Source organism: Bos indicus x Bos taurus, chromosome 14 (genome assembly GCF_003369695.1).
Source record: "Bos indicus x Bos taurus breed Angus x Brahman F1 hybrid chromosome 14, Bos_hybrid_MaternalHap_v2.0, whole genome shotgun sequence".
Taxonomy (NCBI): Eukaryota; Metazoa; Chordata; class Mammalia; order Artiodactyla; family Bovidae; genus Bos; species Bos indicus x Bos taurus.
Window position 1 is genome coordinate 15,453,059 of NC_040089.1, and position 20,613 is coordinate 15,473,671.

General features: G+C 42.2%; 1 protein-coding gene across 1 annotated transcript in view; it reads left to right on the top strand.

Moving 5' to 3' along the window:
* Positions 1-19,723, top strand: part of WASHC5 (WASH complex subunit 5) — a 53,029-nt gene extending 33,306 nt beyond the window's left edge. Inside the window, exons 18-29 of the mRNA XM_027560859.1 lie at positions 2,019-2,120; positions 2,994-3,173; positions 4,295-4,419; positions 6,447-6,609; positions 7,004-7,106; positions 7,195-7,274; positions 9,435-9,538; positions 10,728-10,857; positions 12,291-12,387; positions 16,340-16,493; positions 17,328-17,415; positions 19,309-19,723. Coding sequence (XP_027416660.1) covers positions 2,019-2,120; positions 2,994-3,173; positions 4,295-4,419; positions 6,447-6,609; positions 7,004-7,106; positions 7,195-7,274; positions 9,435-9,538; positions 10,728-10,857; positions 12,291-12,387; positions 16,340-16,493; positions 17,328-17,415; positions 19,309-19,365 — 1,383 coding nt within the window. The 3' untranslated portion in view covers positions 19,366-19,723. The remainder of the gene's footprint in view (positions 1-2,018; positions 2,121-2,993; positions 3,174-4,294; positions 4,420-6,446; positions 6,610-7,003; positions 7,107-7,194; positions 7,275-9,434; positions 9,539-10,727; positions 10,858-12,290; positions 12,388-16,339; positions 16,494-17,327; positions 17,416-19,308) is intronic.
* The last annotated feature ends 890 nt before the right edge of the window (positions 19,724-20,613 follow it).

Consider the following 20,613-nt stretch of genomic DNA (forward strand, 5'->3'; position numbering starts at 1 on the left):
AATTTCATTCAGAGTTTTCATAACCTCTTAAATAAATAAATCCTAGGACTAGATTGGTCCAGATGAACTTTTTGGCCAACCCAATATTTTGATCCCATTTAGACTTTTTTTTTCTTGGAGGATAATTGCTTTACAATATTGTGTTGGTTTCTGCCATACATCAACATGAATCAGTCACAGGTATACATCTATCCCCTCCCTTCTGAACCCCCTTCCCTATCTCCCAACCCCTTAGGTTGTCACAGAGCCACGGGTTGAGCTCCCAGTGTCACACAGCTAATTCCCTCTTGCTGTTTTACGTATAGTAAGGTATATGTTTCCAGACTGTTCTCTCCATTCATCCCACCCCTCCTTCCTGCACTGTGTCCCCAAGTCTGCTCTCCACCCCTGCCTCTCCATTGCTCCCCTGCAGATGCGTAGACCGTACAGCCACCGTGGAGAACACAGTGGAGATTCCGTAAAACGCTAGACATAGAACTACCACGTGACCATTTAGATTTCTTAATGAATATGTTTAAGAACAAATACACATCTAAATTAGTAGAGGAGGGTCTGGGGGACCCATGTGAAAACTGTTAACTGCTGTTAACCACAGGAGGTAGACAGAACTGTAAGGAAGCAGCTGTGTGACAGGGTCTTTCCCTTCCCCGTGAGCACTCCGCAGGTTGATTGGTGGAAGTCTGGGGAGAATGGGAAGGGCCCTTTAAGACCATGAGATTCATGAAAACATTGAACTCTTTTTCATGAAATGTGTTTTTATAAGGGCTGTTTCTTTGGAAATTTCATTTTATCTGCTTGAATTTGTTTTCATTGACTGTATTTGTTTATAATTTACCCTTTTCTTGTGAAATACAGCATAGATGCCTAAAGCTATCGAAACAATTGTGTAGCTTGATAGGTTAGTGTGAGATAAAGACCACTCACTCTCAGCACCTCTCAAACCCAGAGGTACAGTTCAGCCAGCTCCCACCCCAGGATCCTCCTTGTGGGCCCTGACCTAATCCCAGTCTCTCTGTTTGTAGTTTTATTACCCAGAAGTAAATCTCTAGACACTTTAGTTCAGATTTGCCCATTTTAAAAAAATGTATGTCTTTTAAGACTGATTTACTCCTCAGATTCCTCCTTCATTCCTTTCTTTCCTTACAATTTGCCTGTTGAAGAACTCAAGGTCTTCACCTGTTGTTTCTCCTCAGTCTGGCTTTCAATGACTACCTGATCACAGTGTAGTCCGACAAGTTCCTCTGGCTTCTGTATTTTCAGAAACTCTTTCATTGCAGTTATCTTCCTTAAAGTTTAAATATCATCAAATCCAGATGGAACCCATCTTTATGACTTTTTAAAATAATAAGTCTTGACAAATTAAAAGAAACATGTCTTAGAGAATTCAAAGGACTGTATTAAAACTATTTCATGTTTTATAGATTTGACAGACTTTTAGGGAATAACAAAAGCTTTCTCATTATAGAAAAAAAGAATCAGCAAAATAAGCTATAGAGTTAAATAGCAGATTTCTTTCCTATTTTATCTCCCTAATTACAAACAGCATCCTGAGAATGCTGAAAGAAGAAAGAAGTGTTGAATCTGTCAACCCCAAGCTTGACTTTGCTCGTATGATTATAGATGCCCTTAGATGACTTCCAGATGAGAGACATGCACTGAATTCCAGTGCAAGCCATTCAGCCCACTGCCTCCTGGTGAGGAGAAAAGGCACTTTTAATGAGATGATCAAAATGTGAGGCCATTTAAACTTTCCATACCCAACATCTTTGAACTGACGTAAAATTATCATGAATGTTGCTGAGATAAACTAAGTTCTGCCGAGGTAACAGGTTTTAATAATTCTATCCGAGCTGTACAAGATCAAAGAGGGGCAGGAAACGGGAAGGAAAAATCGTAATCATTTAGGATTGAGGTAGGGAAGTGCTCCCCTACAGATTCTGGAGACTGTCTTTCCTCTGGGTTTGTCCCAGACTGAGCTTTTCCTCACTGACATTTAATGCTTTTCAATTTGCATTTAGGTGGACCCGAAACAACTGCTAGAGGATGGAATCAGGAAGGAGCTGGTTAAGCGTGTTGCTTTTGCCCTTCACAGGGGTTTGATCTTCAACCCCCGAGCCAAGGTACCCAGTCACCAGAATGAATCTGTCCTTGCCCTCGACTCAGCTTGCAGAATGTCCTAGAACGTCATTTTGAACACGAACAAGACCTTTTTTCTTATCTAACATATATCTACTGTATCATGTTCAGTACAATCAGCTGATGTGCTTTTTGATCCTATCTTTTTTTTTAATTTTGGTGGGGTTTTTTATTAATTTATTTAATTGAAGGATAATTGCTTTACAGAATTGTGTTGGTTTCCAAACATCAATGTAAATCAGCCATAGATAGACATATGTTCCCTCCCTGTTGAACCTCCCTCCTGCCTCCCGCCCCATCCCACCCTTGATCCTATCTTATAAGCATTCATATTATAAGAAAATCCTTTTTAAAATCAGCCCTTTCCTTCACTTCAAGTTTAAGAATTAAACTGATGTTTATGATTCCAGGTTCCTTCTTGTAGTGAAAAGAATTTGTTAAGCCTAAAGCAGACTGGAACTACAAAGGCTATAATTTTTTTCTTTTGCTTGATCATATTGTAGAGAATATGATCATTTTTCTCAGGAGAGAAAGAGAAGGCCTGAAATTTACATCTGAAATCACATTTAAATTCAAAATTAAGATTAGAGTCGTCAAATGATGAGAGAAATCACTGATATTCATTTTTTATATTCTTTTATATGAGGCTTTCTTCCCCAATGAATGAAATATATTCTTTATTGGATGCCTGGCATAAATCACCACCCACTGTAAATGAGGTAGGAATAAGTATTTCCAGAGCTGTCTTCAGCTGTCACCGTGGTCTCTCATTGGGATTTCCTTGACAGTCTCATGTAGGCATTAGTGGTTGACAGACTATGCCAGTCTAACAGGTTTCTGTTTCTTCTTTCACACAGCCGAGTGAACTGATGCCCAAGCTGAAAGAGCTGGGAGCCACCATGGATGGATTCCATCGTTCTTTTGAATATATTCAGGACTATGTCAATATTTATGGTCTGAAAATCTGGCAGGAAGAAGTATCTCGTATCATAAATTACAATGTGGAGCAAGAGTGTAATAACTTCTTAAGAACAAAGGTATCTAAACAGATTTTAATATTCGTGACTATATATCACTTCTGACATGCCCCAAACCTCAGAAATGCCAACAACAAAGTTTGTTTAAATAATTACTAAAATTCCGTAACCACTATAGAGTCACAAATACCTTCAGAGTAACTTCAGGAGCTGTGAGGGTTGCAGAAAGGTTTCTGTGACCCCTGACCTCTCCAAGTTTACTGTCCTTAGGAGAAAGCAGACTTAATTACATGGCTACAAAATGAAACCATCTGGTATAGTCATTTTAAATCAGGTACACAGGAGTTCCAAAGACTTAAGAGCTCATCTGGGTTTGATCAGAGTATATACCTAAGAGTATATACCTAAATGCTGGGTCATTTAGTAGTTCTGCATTTAACTTGCAAACCACCAACCTGTTTCCCACAGTGCCTGCACCATTTGTTCATTCCCACCAGCAGTGTCTGAGGGTTCTAGGTGTTCCACATCCTCGCCAACACTTGTTAATTTCCTCTTTTTTTCTTTTTAATTATAACCATCCTAGTGAGTCTGAATGGTATTTCATTGTGGCTTTGATTTGCATTTCCATCATGACTAATGATGTTGAGCATCTTTTCATGTGCTTATCAACCATGTTATATCTTTGGAGAAATGTCAAGTCCTTTCCTATTTTCTGTTGGATTATTTGAGCACCACATTCTTAAGTGTCACAGCTGAGAAGACTGATGTTAGTAATTTAACAAGGAGTCACTCGCAAGTTTTTAATTAGGGAACTGACGTGATTCAGGTGACATTTTCAAAAGATTATGTATCTTCCAGCCCTATATTTTGGATGTATATTATTACATTGTCAACTTGTAAGACAGAAAGTAAGAAATTCCTGTGTCTTTTTCCACTTCTCCTCAATCACTTCACTTTTTCACAGTTATTTCTTTTTTTAATAAACATTGTATGTGGTATTTCTGGGAGGCTGGTACTACAGTTTTTAAAATTTCTTCTTCAAAATCGAGGAGCCATTTGTGTTCACTATTCATGCAATGTTATCTTTGTAAAGCTATGTAAGAAAAGGACAATTAGGTTAACTTATCCAAGATGCACTAGATATTTATGTCCTTGGGGGTCTTTTTTTTTTTTTTTTCTAGATTCAAGATTGGCAAAGTATGTACCAGTCCACTCATATTCCAATACCAAAGTTTACCCCTGTGGACGAGTCTGTAACATTTATTGGTCGACTCTGCAGAGAGATCTTGCGAATCACAGACCCGAAGTAAGTGTACCTCAATTCCGCTGGGCCTTGAACATCATGGACAGCAAGTCTCTAAACATATCGATCATATCCTTGACCTCTACTCAGATCATATCCTTGTTCCTGCCATCGTTGGAGCCTTTCTCATGGGTTGATTAAGTTTACTTTTTCTGGGACTACATGTTTTCCTCAGTGTGACTGAGGTCACCCCAGTCCAAAGACATATAAATGAAAACAATTAGAAGGTCTGTTCTTCAGTTGAGCCTCTGATGAAACAAACAGCGGGTACTAAGCCCTACTAAGGGGAGAGCAGGCTCCTGTCTGCTCTCGTGTTCACCCTGGGCCTGTGCCTGCTCAGTGGAATGACCAGTGTGGTTTCCCAGGAAACGGTTGTATCTCTCCTTTCTCAGTCCAGCTATGCGGGTGAAGTCGACTTTGTGCAAGGTAAATGTCCTCATGAAATGTCTTCTCTGTACTGCCTTCACACTCAGGCTGATTTTGTCTGTCAGAACTTAAGAAACTTGACAAACCGTATGTCACCTTCAGCAGAAATGAGTTTGGTCTGTGACTTATGGGCCAAAAAGATTAAGTGATCCAAAACGTTTTGGGACTTCTCCTTTCTCAGTCCCCATGGGTTGATCTCAGAAGCCCTCCTAGAAACCTGTCTGCCTCACTCACCTAGTGCCAGCTTAATACTGGCAGACAGGATTAAGCCTGACTGGGATTTCCATGTCATGTATGGCATCAAAATTGGGAGCCTCTCAGGTGACGCAAAGTGCCCACACTGAATGGTGGAAGCAGGATGCTTTGAAGCCTGAAAGTAGCCTGCCACTCTGGGAGCCATCTTGTTCTTCCATTTAGTTCCAAATTTAAAATTCCCTAGCTCCTGAGTCTCTTAATTCCCTCCCAAGCTTCATTTCAGTAAAGATATGTATTGGTTCTGAGGATTGGGGCCATATCATTTTGTGGGGGCTGTTGAAAGTAGAGGCTAAAATTCTACCCCAGACATGCCCAATCCAACCCTCCAGAAATGGGATCTTGACATCTGTTTTTTTAAACATGTTCTACCATTGACTTAGGGCTTCCCAGGTGGCTCAGTGGGTAAAGAATCCACCTGCAATGCAAGAGACACAAAAGGTGGGGGTTTGATCCCTGGGTTGGAAGACCCCCTGGAGGAGGACATGGCAACCACTCCAGTATTCTTGCCTGGGAAATCCCATGGACAGAGGAGCCTGGCGGACTGCAGTCCATAGGGTTGCAAAGAGTTATGCACGACTGAAGTGACTGAAAACACACACTTGCACCATTGATTTAAGGTCCCCATGAGAACATTTGAGACTCTTGGTGGTTGTGGGTGTGGTGTTAGAATCAGGCCTGTCCAAGACTCAGTTATTTCATGTATAAAGTGAAAGTCAAACAGCTTGTACATCACAGCGCTATTCTGAGGATGAAGAGAGAGCACTCGGAAAAGTCTGGCCCAGGGCCTGACACGTAGGCAGTCCTCAGTAAATGTTGTCAGTTTCTATCATCACCATCGTCACACTCCTGAGTCTCAAAGGGAATCGTTGGTCGATGACCAGGACTAGGAGGAAAGAGGAAATGGCCTCAGACGTGAGGGTATGAGGATTCAAAGTTCCTTTCTTACCCAAGTGGAAATGGCACAAGACACTGTTTCATCCACAGTCTCTGGATATTTACAGAAGACCCTCCAGAGAGGCAGTGGGGCCCTGAAGTCTTCCAGCCTGATGACTGAATCTAGCCTTGTCCTTGAGACATGACTCAACTACCCAACCCAGTGGAAACGCATCATTCAAACTGGTGACATAGCAAGGGCAGGAAGAGGTGACTTCACTGAATTTCGCCTTCCTGGCCCATTGGACATTCACTGTGAGGTGTCTTGGGTGCCCAGATGCAGGGGTTATTAAAACACAGATCATGAAACCATTGTTCTTCCTATCCGATGCCCCTAATCCTATTGCATCCCTCATCCTTTCAGGGTGAATTCTGAGCTGCTTTTGGGTTTTGAGTGTGTTTTATTTATGTTTTAGAATGACGTGTCACATTGACCAGCTGAACACTTGGTATGATATGAAAACCCATCAAGAAGTGACCAGCAGCCGCCTTTTCTCAGAAATCCAAAACACCTTGGGGACTTTCGGTCTGAACGGGTTAGACAGGCTTCTGTGCTTTATGATTGTGAAAGAGTTACAGGTGAGCCTTCAGGTGTCCGGGTGTGTTCTGCTGTCCTGGGGAGGAAGGGAGTAGATGGTTTAGCTTTTCTTTTGTGCTTTCCTATACTGACGTCAGCCATATTTATGTAATTCCTGTTAAATAGAGAAGAGCTGAGAATAAACTAGAATCTCTTTGGCCAGCATAGTATTTTTACCGGTAGACAGTTTTTGTGAATTTCATCTTGGAAACCAGCAACTCCCCCCAGCAGGGGATGTTTCTGATGGGAACCGGGAGTTGTGTCTTCCCCGTCGTCTTATTTGTAGCTTTGTGTGAATGAGGCTTGTCTGTGTTCTGTGTAGCCTTTGAGTTAACTGGAGCGTTTATTCATTTTATTCATTATATTTGATTCTTTGATCATGCCTTCTCGTTTTAGAATTTCCTCAGCATGTTTCAGAAAATTATCTTGCGAGACAGAACTGTGCAGGAGACTTTAAAAACCCTCATGAATGCCGTCAGCCCCCTAAAAAGCATTGTAGGTAAGTGTTGTAAAACAGGCCTGAGGTAGAGAGAACACTGTAGCCTTTCCAAATTTACTAAATAGAAACTCGTATTTTAACCTTTCAGCAAACTCGAATAAAATTTACTTTTCTGCTATTGCCAAAACCCAGAAGATTTGGACTGCTTATCTCGAGGCTATCATGAAGGTACGTTGTGAGAGAAGCAATGCTATGTTTTTTTTTATTATTTCTGGTAACTTGGTTACCCCAAGAAAGCCACTCTTCTTTCTTTGGCCATCAAACCAAAAATACATCATTTCGAGTTTATCATTATTTCTAAATGAGTCTGATCTTTGGCTGTTCTGGACAGTGCTTTTCATTGGCCCATTTATCATGCTTCTTTCACTGAAGAAAGCTTTCATTCTGAAATGCCTTTTAGCAAGAGGTGCTTTCACTCAAGGAAATGGGAGTTTTCCTCCCTCAGTCATCCCCGTCCTCATGTGACAGGTTCATTAATGAGCTGCTGTCGGTTTGCCGCCCTGATCTCAGCCTTTAGAGTAGTGAAGTAGCTGCACAAAAACTAGAAGGCCAGGTTCCTTTGGACATGTTATCCTTACACGGACTAGAACGTGTGTCTTTGGAAATGAGTGAGAAAGTAAGACGGGGAGATGATAGGTACACGTCGTCTTGTTGTACTTCACTTTACTGCACTTTGCAGGTATTGCATTTTGTACAGATTGAAAATTTGTGACAACCCTGTGTCGAGCAAATCTGTCACCACCATTTTTCCAACAACCGTTGCTCACTTGGTGTCGCGTTTCAGGAATTCTCGCAGCACTGCAGGTTTTTCACTGTTGTTGTCTTTGTGACAGTGACTGGGATCAGTGACCTTTGTTACAACTCTGAAGGATGGCTAGCTTTTTTGGCAATAAAGTATTTTAAAATTATTTTTTAGACACAATGCTTTTATACACTTAATAGACTACAATATAATGTAAACATAACTTTTATATGTGCTGGAAAACCAGAAAATTCATGTGGCTCACTTTATTGCAATATTTGCTTTATTATGGTGATCTGGAGCCAAACTCAGTATTTCCAAGGTGTGCCTGTGATTTGTCGGATGGAAATCCAGGTTGCTTTAGAATCCACGCATCTGCCTTTACACTGTGCATTGACTTCCAGAGATACCCTGTATCTTCTGCATATCCTTCTCTCATCCCTTGATGATCTGAGACAGTCAGTAACCCTTTGTTGAACACCCTTATGTGGGTGCAGAACATTGTCAGTTGCTGTAAGAGTTCAAGGAAGCTGGCTGTCTCCCTGGAAAGCCTACTCACAGTACAGTAGGAAAGAGTAGATTTCCTGGTGGAAAACTGACTGATGGTTAAAAGCGTCAGATACCAAAGGAGAAGTCTAGACTCCTCACAGAATTTGGAGCAGTCCCGTTCTCTTGTTCCCAATTACGTAAGTTGCTCATTGAAACAGGAGTTGTTGGTGTCTCAGCCCAATTCACAGTATATTTTTCATCATTTCATTGAGTTTTTGTTCTAATTTGGAAACTTAAAATTGAATAGAAGCCTTCGGCTCTGCTAGATGGCCTCTTGTTATATAGGTCTGACTTGCCCTAAGCCAGGATAACAAGGGAAGGAAGTTATAATAAATCTGTTCTTTTAATTGCTTGAGAATTACATTTTGTTACAATTGGCTTCCATTGTTATCCTATATGTTATATTTCATACATTCAAAAGAACTATTCTGAGACAGCATCCATAGACTTCTCCAACTTTCTAAAGATGTCCAAAGTGCCAACAAAACGTGAAGAACCCCTGGTTTCAGGGTTATCATTGTTAGAAGGGCCTTCTTGGAAGATTGTATGTAGGTTATTTTATCACCTTGATTATTTCATGATCTGTAATCGTGAGGGATGTAGACAGACTGATACTGACCAAATGTTAGAGTGAAATGGCACCCTTAGGACTTGAGAAAGTTCAATTTAGGACAGATAAAGAAAGTAGGGCTTCTCATTAGTGGTTACTGAACATGAGAACTTATTCTAAAAGATCAAAAATAGAGCTTCAGAACACATACCTTTAATCCATGGACAACAAGAACATTAATGGTTCACTTTTAGACTATTAGGTTCAGTATTAGACTTCAGGGTTCTGTTGAGGTTGGCACACAGAATCTCTGCAGGCATTTCTTGAAGGGTCCCTTGTGCTCCATCAGGGGTGATGCTGGTCTTAGGCATGACACCAGTCCAGGAAATCCTTGAATTTTTCTGTAGAATGTTGTGAACCTTTCAATAAAAACTTGTCATTTTTTGTTCATCAGCTTGTCCCTGTTCTTTCTCTTGCTTGTTCACAGGTTGGGCAGATGCAGATTCTGAGACAACAGATCGCCAATGAATTAAATTATTCTTGTCGGTTTGACTCCAAACACCTGGCAGCTGCTCTGGAGAACCTCAATAAGTAAGTGCTGGCATTTGAAGCAGCCACCTCTGGGCCTAGACTGTTCATCAGCAGTCAGCATCCAGTGTCTTCAGCGCATACTCTTTTTTTTATTGGAGGATAGTTGCTTTACAATGTTGTGCTAGTTTCTCCTGTACGGCACAGTGAATAAGCTGCACGTCATACCTGAATCCCCTCTTTTTTGGATTTCTTTTCCATTTAGGTCGCCACAGAGCATTGAGTAGAGTTCCCTGTGCTCTATAGTAGGTTTTCATTAGTTATCTGTTTTATATATTCAGTATCTGGGTGGCTGAGTGGTAAAGAATCCACCTGCAAGACAGGAGACATGGGCCCAATTCCTGGGTCAGGAAGATCCTCTGGAGGAGGGCATGGCAACCCACTCCAGTATTCTTGCCTAGAGAATCCCATGGACAGAGGAGCCTGGTGGGCTACAGTCCATGGGGTCACAAAGAGTCAGGAATGAAGCAACTGAGCATGCATGCAGGCACCTACTCATTTAAGTTCTTTTTGAGTGAGAACACTCTCTGAATTTATAGGCTTCCTTCCCATAGGTAATCACATCTATCTTCAGAAGCCTCTCGCTTCAGTATTGTCTGTTTTTTTTGATGGAATCATTTCAGCCAACACGTATTGATCACTTAATACACATCAGACAGTTCTCTAGATTCTTGCCCAGACTGAGAAAGCAATTGTCACCAAAATCCGCACTTGACTTTCCATGGAACTGAATCACTGATTCTCCTGAGCGGAATTAGAAGCACCTTGATGACCAGGCATGGCTGTGGACACATATCCTAGCATCCAGTCACACTCTCCACCTGACCAGCAGCTTGCTCTCAAAATTTTGAGCCTCGTGCTTAAAGATAAACAATCCACACTTCTTGGTCACAAAGTCAGTGTGCTTTTGACAAAGTAGGTATTGAAACTAGTTCAGTCAACTCATAAAAATTTAAGTGGTGAAAGCATTTGATTTGGGTGAACTCTAAAAGAAAACATAATTCAAGTTCAGATTTCCCACTTATCACCAATCACAGGTGTGGAAATTGGGAATTCAAAGGGAGCAAGCCCTTGTTACACAGATGAGGACACTGAATCCCTGGAAGATTGTATCATAGCTTGTGTTAACTGTTGTCTGTATTCATTTTATCTCTAACATTTATCACTATTGTTGTTGTTTTTCTTCATTCAGGGCACTCCTAGCAGATATCGAAGCCCACTATCAGGACCCTTCACTTCCTTACCCCAAAGAAGATAACACACTCTTATATGAAATCACTGCCTATCTGGAGGCAGCTGGCATCCACAACCCACTGAACAAGGTTCATGATTACTAACATGGAATATAATGGTGTGGTGGGAGACAGGGTGGGACCAAAGGCCATCTGGCCCAGGCAGCAGATCCCCACATTCCATCTGATATTGGAAGACCTGGTTCCAATCCCAGAAACTCTGTTCTCGTGATCCTCTGCCCTTTCTGGGTTCCCATTCCCTACGTGTAATATGAGGCTGATCACGCCTCCCCTGCCTGACTCAGGGCTGTGGGAGTCAACAGTGATAACAGTGTTTGTCAGAACTGAGTGACAAGTGCTGTATCGGTAAGAGATGAGTTTTAGGTTTCTCTGGGGTTTGGTATTTGAACTGCACCTAAATGGTGGCATCGATCCTTCTTGCCCAAAGACTCTTCCCTCCTTGGCTGACAGTAATGACAGTCAGAATCTGGGGAGACAGGCTCTCTTCTGCTGTTCTGATCTCCATAAACCTCTGAGAACTGGAAGCGTTTTTCACAAGTTAGTGCTAGATCGCATGTAGTGCCAGAACCTGTCCCAGACTGACTTGAGGCTGTTGATACTCCTGTGAATTGTCATGTTTTTGCAGAAATACAGATAACTTTGCTTATAGTCTACACTGTATTGCCTACCTAAAATCTTTATTGTAATATGAAATTCTGAAATCTGTATGATCCCCTGGGTTTGAGGTAAGATTATGAACATAAAAAGCACCTAACATTTTACTAGGAATTATGTGCCAAGCACTGTGGTAACCCTGAATAGGTGCTCTCACTTAATCTCACAGCAGCCTCATGAAATGTGCCCTTACCGGGGGAGGAACCTGAGGCTCAGAGGTTGATAACTTCCCAGGGCCCCACAATAGCCAGCGATGGAGCCAGGCTGTCTGACCAGAGTTGGTGCTGCTGGCCAGGATGCCACCTGCCTCCCAGGGAATCAGGATGACTAGAGCGGGGAGATGGCTGGGTGTGGCCTGACTGTGCTTTCTGCCTCGTGAACTGGGCAGGAGACCGTTCTGTGGCATTGCCCAGGGAAAAGGAAGTGGCAGTGGGAGCCGCACTTGCTTTCCTTACGCACGGCCATGCAGTGCCATGTGGCTCTTCCTTCTTTCTGCCTCTTTTCTCTCTCCCTCTCTTTGTCCTCCTTCCGGCTTGGCCTTGACTTTCTTGCTCATCTCCCTCCCCCCAACCCCCTCATTTTGTTACTGACATTAAGAGGATTGGAGGGAGAAAAAGAGGATTGGGGGTAGGTGGGAGTGACTGCTAATCTCTACGCAAAATTGTTCCTTTCCCAAGAGGGCTAATTGTCAAGTAGGTGTCTGTGTTTGGAGGGAGAGGGGGTCAGTGGTATTAAATAAAACTCTGAAGGCAGCGAATTAATGGAACCACCCTAGTTTTCAGTAGTCAGAAGAGCAAACTGAAATTAAATGGCAGCTTTCCATTTGAAACTGTGTTTTCTCTTTCCAGATATACATCACGACAAAGCGCTTGCCCTACTTCCCGGTGGTCAACTTTCTGTTTTTGATCGCCCAGCTGCCAAAGCTTCAGTACAACAAAAATCTAGGTGCTGTATGACATTTATTCTTTACAGTAAGGAACAATGGTGGTAGATTAACATCTAACCAAACATCCCTTGGTAGAGAATGCTGTGTCACATATGAGGTCTTTCTTAGTAATTGCATGTTTATAAAATTCCACGTCCTTGGGCCTCTGAAATATCATGAAGACGGTGGATTTAATATCAACCAAGTATAACCCATCTTTAACTTACAGTGGTTGATTATCCAACTTGTAAAATGTGTGGGACCTTTGCTTCTCTCTTTTCTTTAAAGGAGCTGATTTTGGTGGGAAAGAAGTTTCTTTTGGTTAATGTCCTATTCTTTCAGTAGCTGTCATGTGCTTACTGTGGAGCTTTGGTATGAAGAGTAACAATACAGTTACAGAGAGGAGACTAATCCTCTGTTACTTTACCTTGGGATATCTGTTACTTTAGTTTTGAAAATACTTGATACAAACAATAGTTACCAAAGGCTATCAGTATATTTGTCCTATCCAGCATTATAGCCCAACTTTTTGTGTGTCGTTGACTTTATCTTAAACATTTTTGTAAGATTCCCAGGTATTTCCTCTGTCTCCAAACTTGGTAGAGTTTTTTAAAGTCTGCTATAGAGTTTAATTTACTTTAAAAGTATTTTCTATAAATGTAACCGTATACTTTTTTTAACCAGCAATTCTAAAATGTTTTTCTTCTTTGAAGTATTTCCCTTCCTATTTCAAAAGTTTTTTAGGATAAAGATGTGGATTCTCTTTAAGGTTTTTAATTTCCTCATTCAAAAAAATTCCTTTATTCCAGACACAGCCCCCATAACAATATTTGTCACAGCCGCAGAATGCAGGGCCTGGTTCTCAGTCACTTAATGTTAGTCACTCAGCTGTGTCCGACTCTTTGCAACCCCGTGGACTATAGTCTCTGTCTGTGGATTTCCAAGGAAGAATACTGGAGGGCATTGCCATTCCCTTCTCCAGCATATCTTCCCAACCCAGGGATCGAACCCAGGTCTCCTGCATTGCAGGCGGATTCTTACCAGCTGAGCCACAGGGAAGCTCAGTCCCTTAGTCATGTGTAACTCTTTGTGGCCCCATGGACAGTGACCCACCAGTCTCCTCTGTCCAGGAGATCCTGCCAGCAAGAATGCTAGAACGGGGTGCCATGTCCTTCTCCAGTGCAGGGCATGGCGGCACCCAGTAAGCCTTGGCTGTAGGGTGGAGGGAACAAAGGTGTGTCTGGATTCTGACTTCACAACTTGCCACTTGTGTGACATTGGCCAAGATACTTAAACTTGTGGGCCAGTTAGAACTTAAAAATGCCTGTGACGGTACCTCTCACAAAGCAAGTGCTTACCTGATGCTAAATCCTTTTCTGGATGTTGGTCAGAATCAGTATAAAGAACTATCCCAAGATGGAGTTAAAAGTTCATCTCAAGATTGAGATCCATGACCTCTCTCCCTTATGACTAAATAAGAATGTATGCTTCTTTATAATAAGGTGTTCTCAGCACATGAAAATACCTTGTTTTCATTAAGACTGTTTGCTCACTGGTCTCATCCTTTGTTACCATTTCATTGCATGTGGTTAAGGTCAGGCTCCTTGATTGCACAGCTGCTTATGAGAAGCATGTCACTATGCCACAGAATTCCCAGCTCTTGGAATAAACTGTGAAGTGTCTTAGAAAGTTCCTATACCTGACTACAGTCCTTTTCATTAATCAGGTCAGTGTGTTAAGTTGGGGATTAAATTAAAGAAAAAGCAGACTGAGGAAGGAGCATCAGCATGTAGTGTACCCTGAAAGCTTTTATATAAACCTTATGAGCATTGTTCTCAAGACTGATCTAAGAAACACACAACTGCTTTTGTCAGTCTTTTAAAAAGGAATCTCTGTGGTGCTCCATTCAGAGAAATCTTTGTTGTAAACATCCCCTTTGCTATCTATCTGGGAAGGATTCTCTCTCCGTATTCTGAGTACAGCTAGTGTCTTACAGTGGGCGTTGAGTGATTTGGAATTACTAGGTTATGTAATGGAGAAGGCAATGGCACCCCACTCCAGTACTCTTGCCTGGCAAATCCCATGGACGGAGGAGCCTGGTGGGCTGCAGTCCATGGGGTCGCGAAGAGTCGGACACGACTGAGAGACTTCACTTTCACTTTTCACTTTCATGCATTGGAGAAGGAAATGGCAACCCACTCCAGTGCTCTTGCCTGGAGAATCCCAGGGACAGGGGAGCCTGGTGGGCTGCTGTCTATGGGGCCACACACAGTCGGACACGACTGAAGTGACTTAGCAGTAGCAGCAACAGGTTATGTAAATCAAGATAGCTTGTTTTGGCATCTTAAATAAGTTTTCTCAGTCTTCACAAGAACCCACATGTGGGAACTGATTAACTTTCTAATCAACTGCCAATCCTTTTCCCAAAGTGGTTGTACCATTTTTACAACTTACCATAATTTGGCCATCTCAATCTTTTTAAACATTATAATGGGTATGTAGGGTATCTCATTATAGTTTTAACTTGCCTTTCCCTGATGAGTTATGATATTGAGCACTTTTTCAAATGCTTTTTGGCCGTTCTTTATATATTTTTTGTTTGTTTATCCTTCTTTGTTAAGTGTCTGTTCAAGTCTTTTGCCTGTTTTTAAATTGAGTTGATAGCTTTTTTATCACTGAGTTGTAGGAGTTATTTATTTTATGGATACAAGTCCTTTTTTTGATATACATGCTGTAAATTTTTTTTCTTGCAAAATGGTTTACTTATTCATTTTCTTACTTGTGACCATAATGAGCAGAAGTTTTATTGCTGATGATGTCCAATTTATCCATTTTTTTATCCATTTTCCTTTATCATTAGTCCTTTCTATCCTCTAATAAACCTTTGCCTATCCCAAGGGCACAGATTGTCCTTTTTTTTTTTTCTAGAAACTTTATACTTGTAGCTTTACATTGAGGTCTGTGGTCTATTTCAAATTACTTTTTATGTGAAATAGGGCTCAAGGTTCATTTTTTTCCCCATAAAGATATCTATTTTTAGCATCAGTTATTGAGAAGATTTCTCTTTCTCCATTAAATAGTGTGAATATCCATGGAAATCCAATTGCTCCTTTAAGGGTATGACTATTTCTGTATTTTCTTATCCGTTCCATTGATCTGTTTACCTGTCCTTATGCCAGTACTGTCTTGATTACTGTAACTTTATGCTAAGTCTTGAAATCTGGCAATGAAAGTTTCCAACTTTGTGGGGGTTTTTTTTCCCAACACTGTGCTCTGTCTTCTGTTCCCCAAGCAGCCATTCAGGCGGGTCAAGGTCTCCATATTGGGGCAGAAGTCCTTAGTGACAAGGCCAGCTTTGGCACTCACTCACTTGGCATAGTTCCTTCCTCTCCTGTCCTGACTTCTGCACATTCTTTTCTCGTGTAACTTTTTATCCATCTCTTTTTTTCTTTTTAATTGGAGGATAACTGCTTTACAATATGGTGTTGACTTCCGCCATACAACAACATGAATCAGCCCTAAGTATACATATAACCCTCCCTCTTGATTGAACCTCCTCCCCACCCCACCAGGTTATCACAAAGTACCACGTTGAGCTCCCTGTATTATACAGCAGCTTCCCATCAGCTATCTATTTTACATATGGTAATGTATATGTTTAAACGCTACTCTCTATAATACTTTCTACCATTGCATCCATTAATTACAAAATCCTAAAGAAACAATGATGGTAATTATAAAAATTAGTACCCATTTTAGGGTGTTGAATCCTTCAGACCACTAGAAGCCTCCACCAATCCTGGATCCAATTCGAAACGTAGTCCTGGATTGTCATTCCCTCCAGATAATCCTCTGCCAGAGATCACGTGGGCCCCAGCATCTTGACATTCATGAACATTCATCCTGAATGAATGCTGTGAAAGACCAGCACGTCCCTCGGTGGTGTAATCTGTGGTCTGTCGGTCCTCGCAGGAATGGTCTGCCGAAAGCCCGCCGACCCCGTGGACTGGCCACCCCTGGTGCTGGGGCTCCTCACCCTGCTGAAGCAGTTTCATTCCCGGTACACGGAACAGTTCCTGGCGCTGATCGGCCAGTTTATCCGCTCCACAGTGGAGCAGTGCGTAAGGTACAGAAGGCCAACCAGGAAAAAGTGGAATCAGTGTTCCAGAATGGACTGGAAACCACACACGCCAGACTCCTCCCCTTATTATCCCCCTAGTAGAGCAGAGAATCGGCTGCTCACCCTGCTCTGTACAGCAGGTTCGGGCACATCTCCTGTTTGGGCAATTAAAGGCGTGCCCATCCTTAGTCACACCACTGAGGAGTCGCTGGGAGTCCCCTGGGAGCACCCACTGTGAATGAGTCATGAGCACCATGAGCGAGCCCCACGGGGAAAAAGTAGAGGCCTGCCCCCCTGCCATTGTGGGTGCTGTGCCCAGACCACAGTGAGCCCATGTCCTCCCCCGGACCACTTACCCAGGGACGGCTCCACCCTTCAGTGGGAGTCAGGGAGCTACCCACTGTTAGCACAGCCCGAGGTCCTGGTGTGAAATCAAACAAATGAGACACGGAAGCTCCTACCTGATACAAAGTTTGTAAACCTTTACTTTTTCCTCTCTTCCACCCCAAATGCGGCTTTTCTGGGATAGAACAAGTTATGTATTTGCATGGGATGCTGGGTCCTGAGTCTCCTTCTCTGTTACCTTAAAGGGTCAGCAGGGGCCACGTCGTAAAGACCCATGTAGACCATTCAGAGAAGTTTCGATTCCCTCCTCCAGGCTGTGTGCTGAAGATCGGCCAGCAAGATATGGCTCAATGTAATAATCAAGAGGAGATTCTGTAGATGTGTCTCTTCTTTGGCTTCATTTAGTCATCTGTCATTTTTTTCAGTCTTTCACTATTTTGACTAAGGGTCTACGTACGAAAGCAGTTCATTGATCCAGATTGTTCTGTGTTGCAGCCAGAAGATACCAGAAATGCCTGCCGATGTTGTGGGCGCCCTTCTGTTTCTGGAGGATTATGTTCGGTACACAAAGCTACCCCGGAGGGTAAGCAATAGATAAAAAACACTTATCGATGCCCCTTTGGGACCTCCCTGGAGAACCAGTGGTTAAGACTCCACACTTCTATCACAGGAGGAGCCATGGGTTCCATCCTTGGTTGGGAGACTAAGATTCCCCATGCCACACAATGCAACCAAAAAAAAAAAAAAATTAATGCCCTTTTTGTAGGAAGATGGTTTGAAGAAAGGCCCTGGACTCATGAGGAATGAAGTCCAGAAGCTCATTCCCTGTGGACACCTCTGAGCCCCTTGCCCTGCTCTGCCCCAGGGCTCGGCTTGGAGATGTTCCTCCCTCTTCTGAATGTTCAGTGCTTTGCGAGAAGGCATGATTGAGCACAACTTCCCTCCTCATCTTCTCACCCTCTGCCATGCCCTCCTCCAGTCTGCAGGTCACCCTGATCAGGAGTTAAGATGGGCACTCCAGGAGAGAATTCCTTAAGCCAGGATAGCGAATGATTGTGTGGTTTGTTTCTTCATCTCCACAATAACCCAGTTCCTGCAGCCCATTTGGCTAAGTTCCCTCCATGGTTGAAGTGTTGTACAACCATGTTTCCAAAAATGACAAACGTTCACCAAGATACCTGTGTAAGGGTGTTCAGAACATAAAATTTAGCAGAGGTAAAGGACACAAGATTATGTGATTCTAGTTTTAAATGTAAGCGTTTTAAGTGTATGTGTGTGTATAAATTGCAAGAATTTGATACAAAACAATGATCACTTTTAGTTTTCTTTAGGGAATTAAGATCGGATATTGTTCCTTTTTATACTCCTCTCCATTTTCTAATTTTCCTCGAATTAGCAAGTGATACAAAGGTCTGTCTAGTCAAAGCTATGGTTTTTCCAGTGGTCATGTATGGATGTGAGAGTTGGTCTATAAAGAAAGCTCAGCACTGAAGAATTGATGCTTTTGAACTGTGGTGTTGGAGGAGACTCTTGAGAGTCCCCTGGACTGCAAGGAGATCCAACTGGTCCATCCTAAAGGAAATACTCATGAATATTTATTGGAAGGACTGAAGGTGAAGTTTTAGCTGAAGCTGAAACTCCAATACTTTGGCCACATGATGTGAAGAACTGACTTGTTTGAAAAGACCCTGATGCTGGGAAAGATTGTAAGCGGGAGGAGAAGGAGATGACAGAGGATGAGATGGCTGGATGGCATCACCAACTCAATGGACATGAGTTTGAGTAAACTCCGGCAGTTGGTGATGGACAGGGAGGCCTGGCGTGCTGCAGTCCATGGGTTCACAAAGAGTCGGACAGGACGGAGCGACTGAACTGAACTGAACTGAACTTTATAGTCAGAAAAAAATTAAACATTGCTTTTAAAGACTACCAATTTCCAGCACTAGATGTCCTGTTCTTCCTAGTTGGTCATTAGTTAATTATGAGATGACCTGAGACCAGTCTTAGTACTTCCCAGAGGCATGTGCATGTTTGCAGATCCAAGTGCCTTTAAGGGCCAGGGGACCTTCTCGTCTAGGGGTAGGGCAGTGGAGGGCTGGGGAAGGGACTGTACTGCATCCCTTCAGATGTCAGCAGTGCCAAGAAATTAAACATCAGTGGTAGAAATGCCAGAGAAAGAAGGTGGTGGTTTCAATTAGTGGTTCATTATTTCCCAGTGATTCACCTTGCTCCAAAGGATGTCTTCCTCTGTTTAATTTTCATATGGAAAATTTTAAATTTTTTTATACCATACCAATATAATAGCATGTAATAGGTATCATATGTTAATATATTCATGTTACTCTGCATTTCATTTTCATTTTAAAACTATGCCACTCCATGTTATTTTTGTCTAGGACAGATTACCAGAGACTACTGCTGAATTTGGTCTTCTTACACTATGACACCGTTAACTCTTTTGTTTTCATTTTTTTAGGTTGCTGAAGCACATGTGCCTAATTTCATTTTTGATGAGTTCAGAACAGTCCTGTAACTTTTTTTGACTTCTGCTTCTTCAATGAAAGGATTATCCTTAAATCTTCCCACCATCACTAAAATCAACTTGGAAATGAAAAGAAACCCACCTGCTCGGAGAACTGCATTTTTTCCCTTATGGGAAACATCAGACGTTCTGAGTAAGATGTATCCACTGAACGAGTTAATATAACTAATATTGTTTAAATCATGTTATTATGTACAATTTATATCATGTAGAAGCAGAACACATTTTTGTACTGCCTCTTATAAATGCTGACTATAATTGTTATGTATAAATCCACTTAGTTTTATGTTCTAAAGAACTATTTGTGCAACTCCAGATTTTCAGTAAAATAGTATTGCCAGTACCCGAAGTCATTTTTCTGCCTGTTATTCAAACACAACATATTCACCCAGCAAAAAACCTTGCCTGGAAGGTAAGAAAGGAGCCTGGTAGGTCCGCTCTTGTGTCCATGGTCACGTCTGGGACAAGCTGGCAGGCACATAGTAATAGCAAGACCGGAACCAGGTGTAGAGGTCACACCATCCACGGGCCATGGACCACAGAAGTTTATTCAGGTCTGAGGCTCAGTGTCCTCTTCCAACCCCAGATACCTCAGGGGTTCCCTGCTTCCCTTCTGTAGGACTCCCCAACTTCAGCTGCTCCTTCCTCAACAACCCCTGAGGAACCCCACCCCAAGTCCCCACAACACGCCCCCCCCCCCCATTTTTATAACAGCCATTATTACCTTTTAACTCCTCCAAAATCCTAAATGACTTCTGCATGAAAATTACCCTGAGAGGGGAGCGGCCACCCTCTTGTGGCAGTTTGGCTAAGAGTAAGGAAGGCATTTTAACTCTGACCATGTAGTTAGCTCTGTCCTCTGGAGCGGAGAGGAACAAGCGAAACAAAAAAAATCTGAAATGTGGAGCTTATCGGTCATTTAGCAAGTGCAGAAAAAGCAGCATTAACTTGCAGTCAGGAGGCAGAGTTTGAGTCCCGACTCCACCACTAGTTAAACTGTCTCAAGACAGCCTACTGGCATCATCTGTAAAATCAGGGCTAATGATGTCCTCTGGTTCCCTTCAGTTTTTTGAATTTATGGTAAGTTATTTCTTCAGTCAGAAAGTCTCAAATCCTAAGATACTGAAGAGAAAAAAAGGACACACTGTATTTCACCATCATAGTAGAAAGGATTTTTGGAAAGCATCTAGTCGGCCGAGGCGGAGAAGGCAATGGCAACCCACTCCAGTGTTCTTGCCT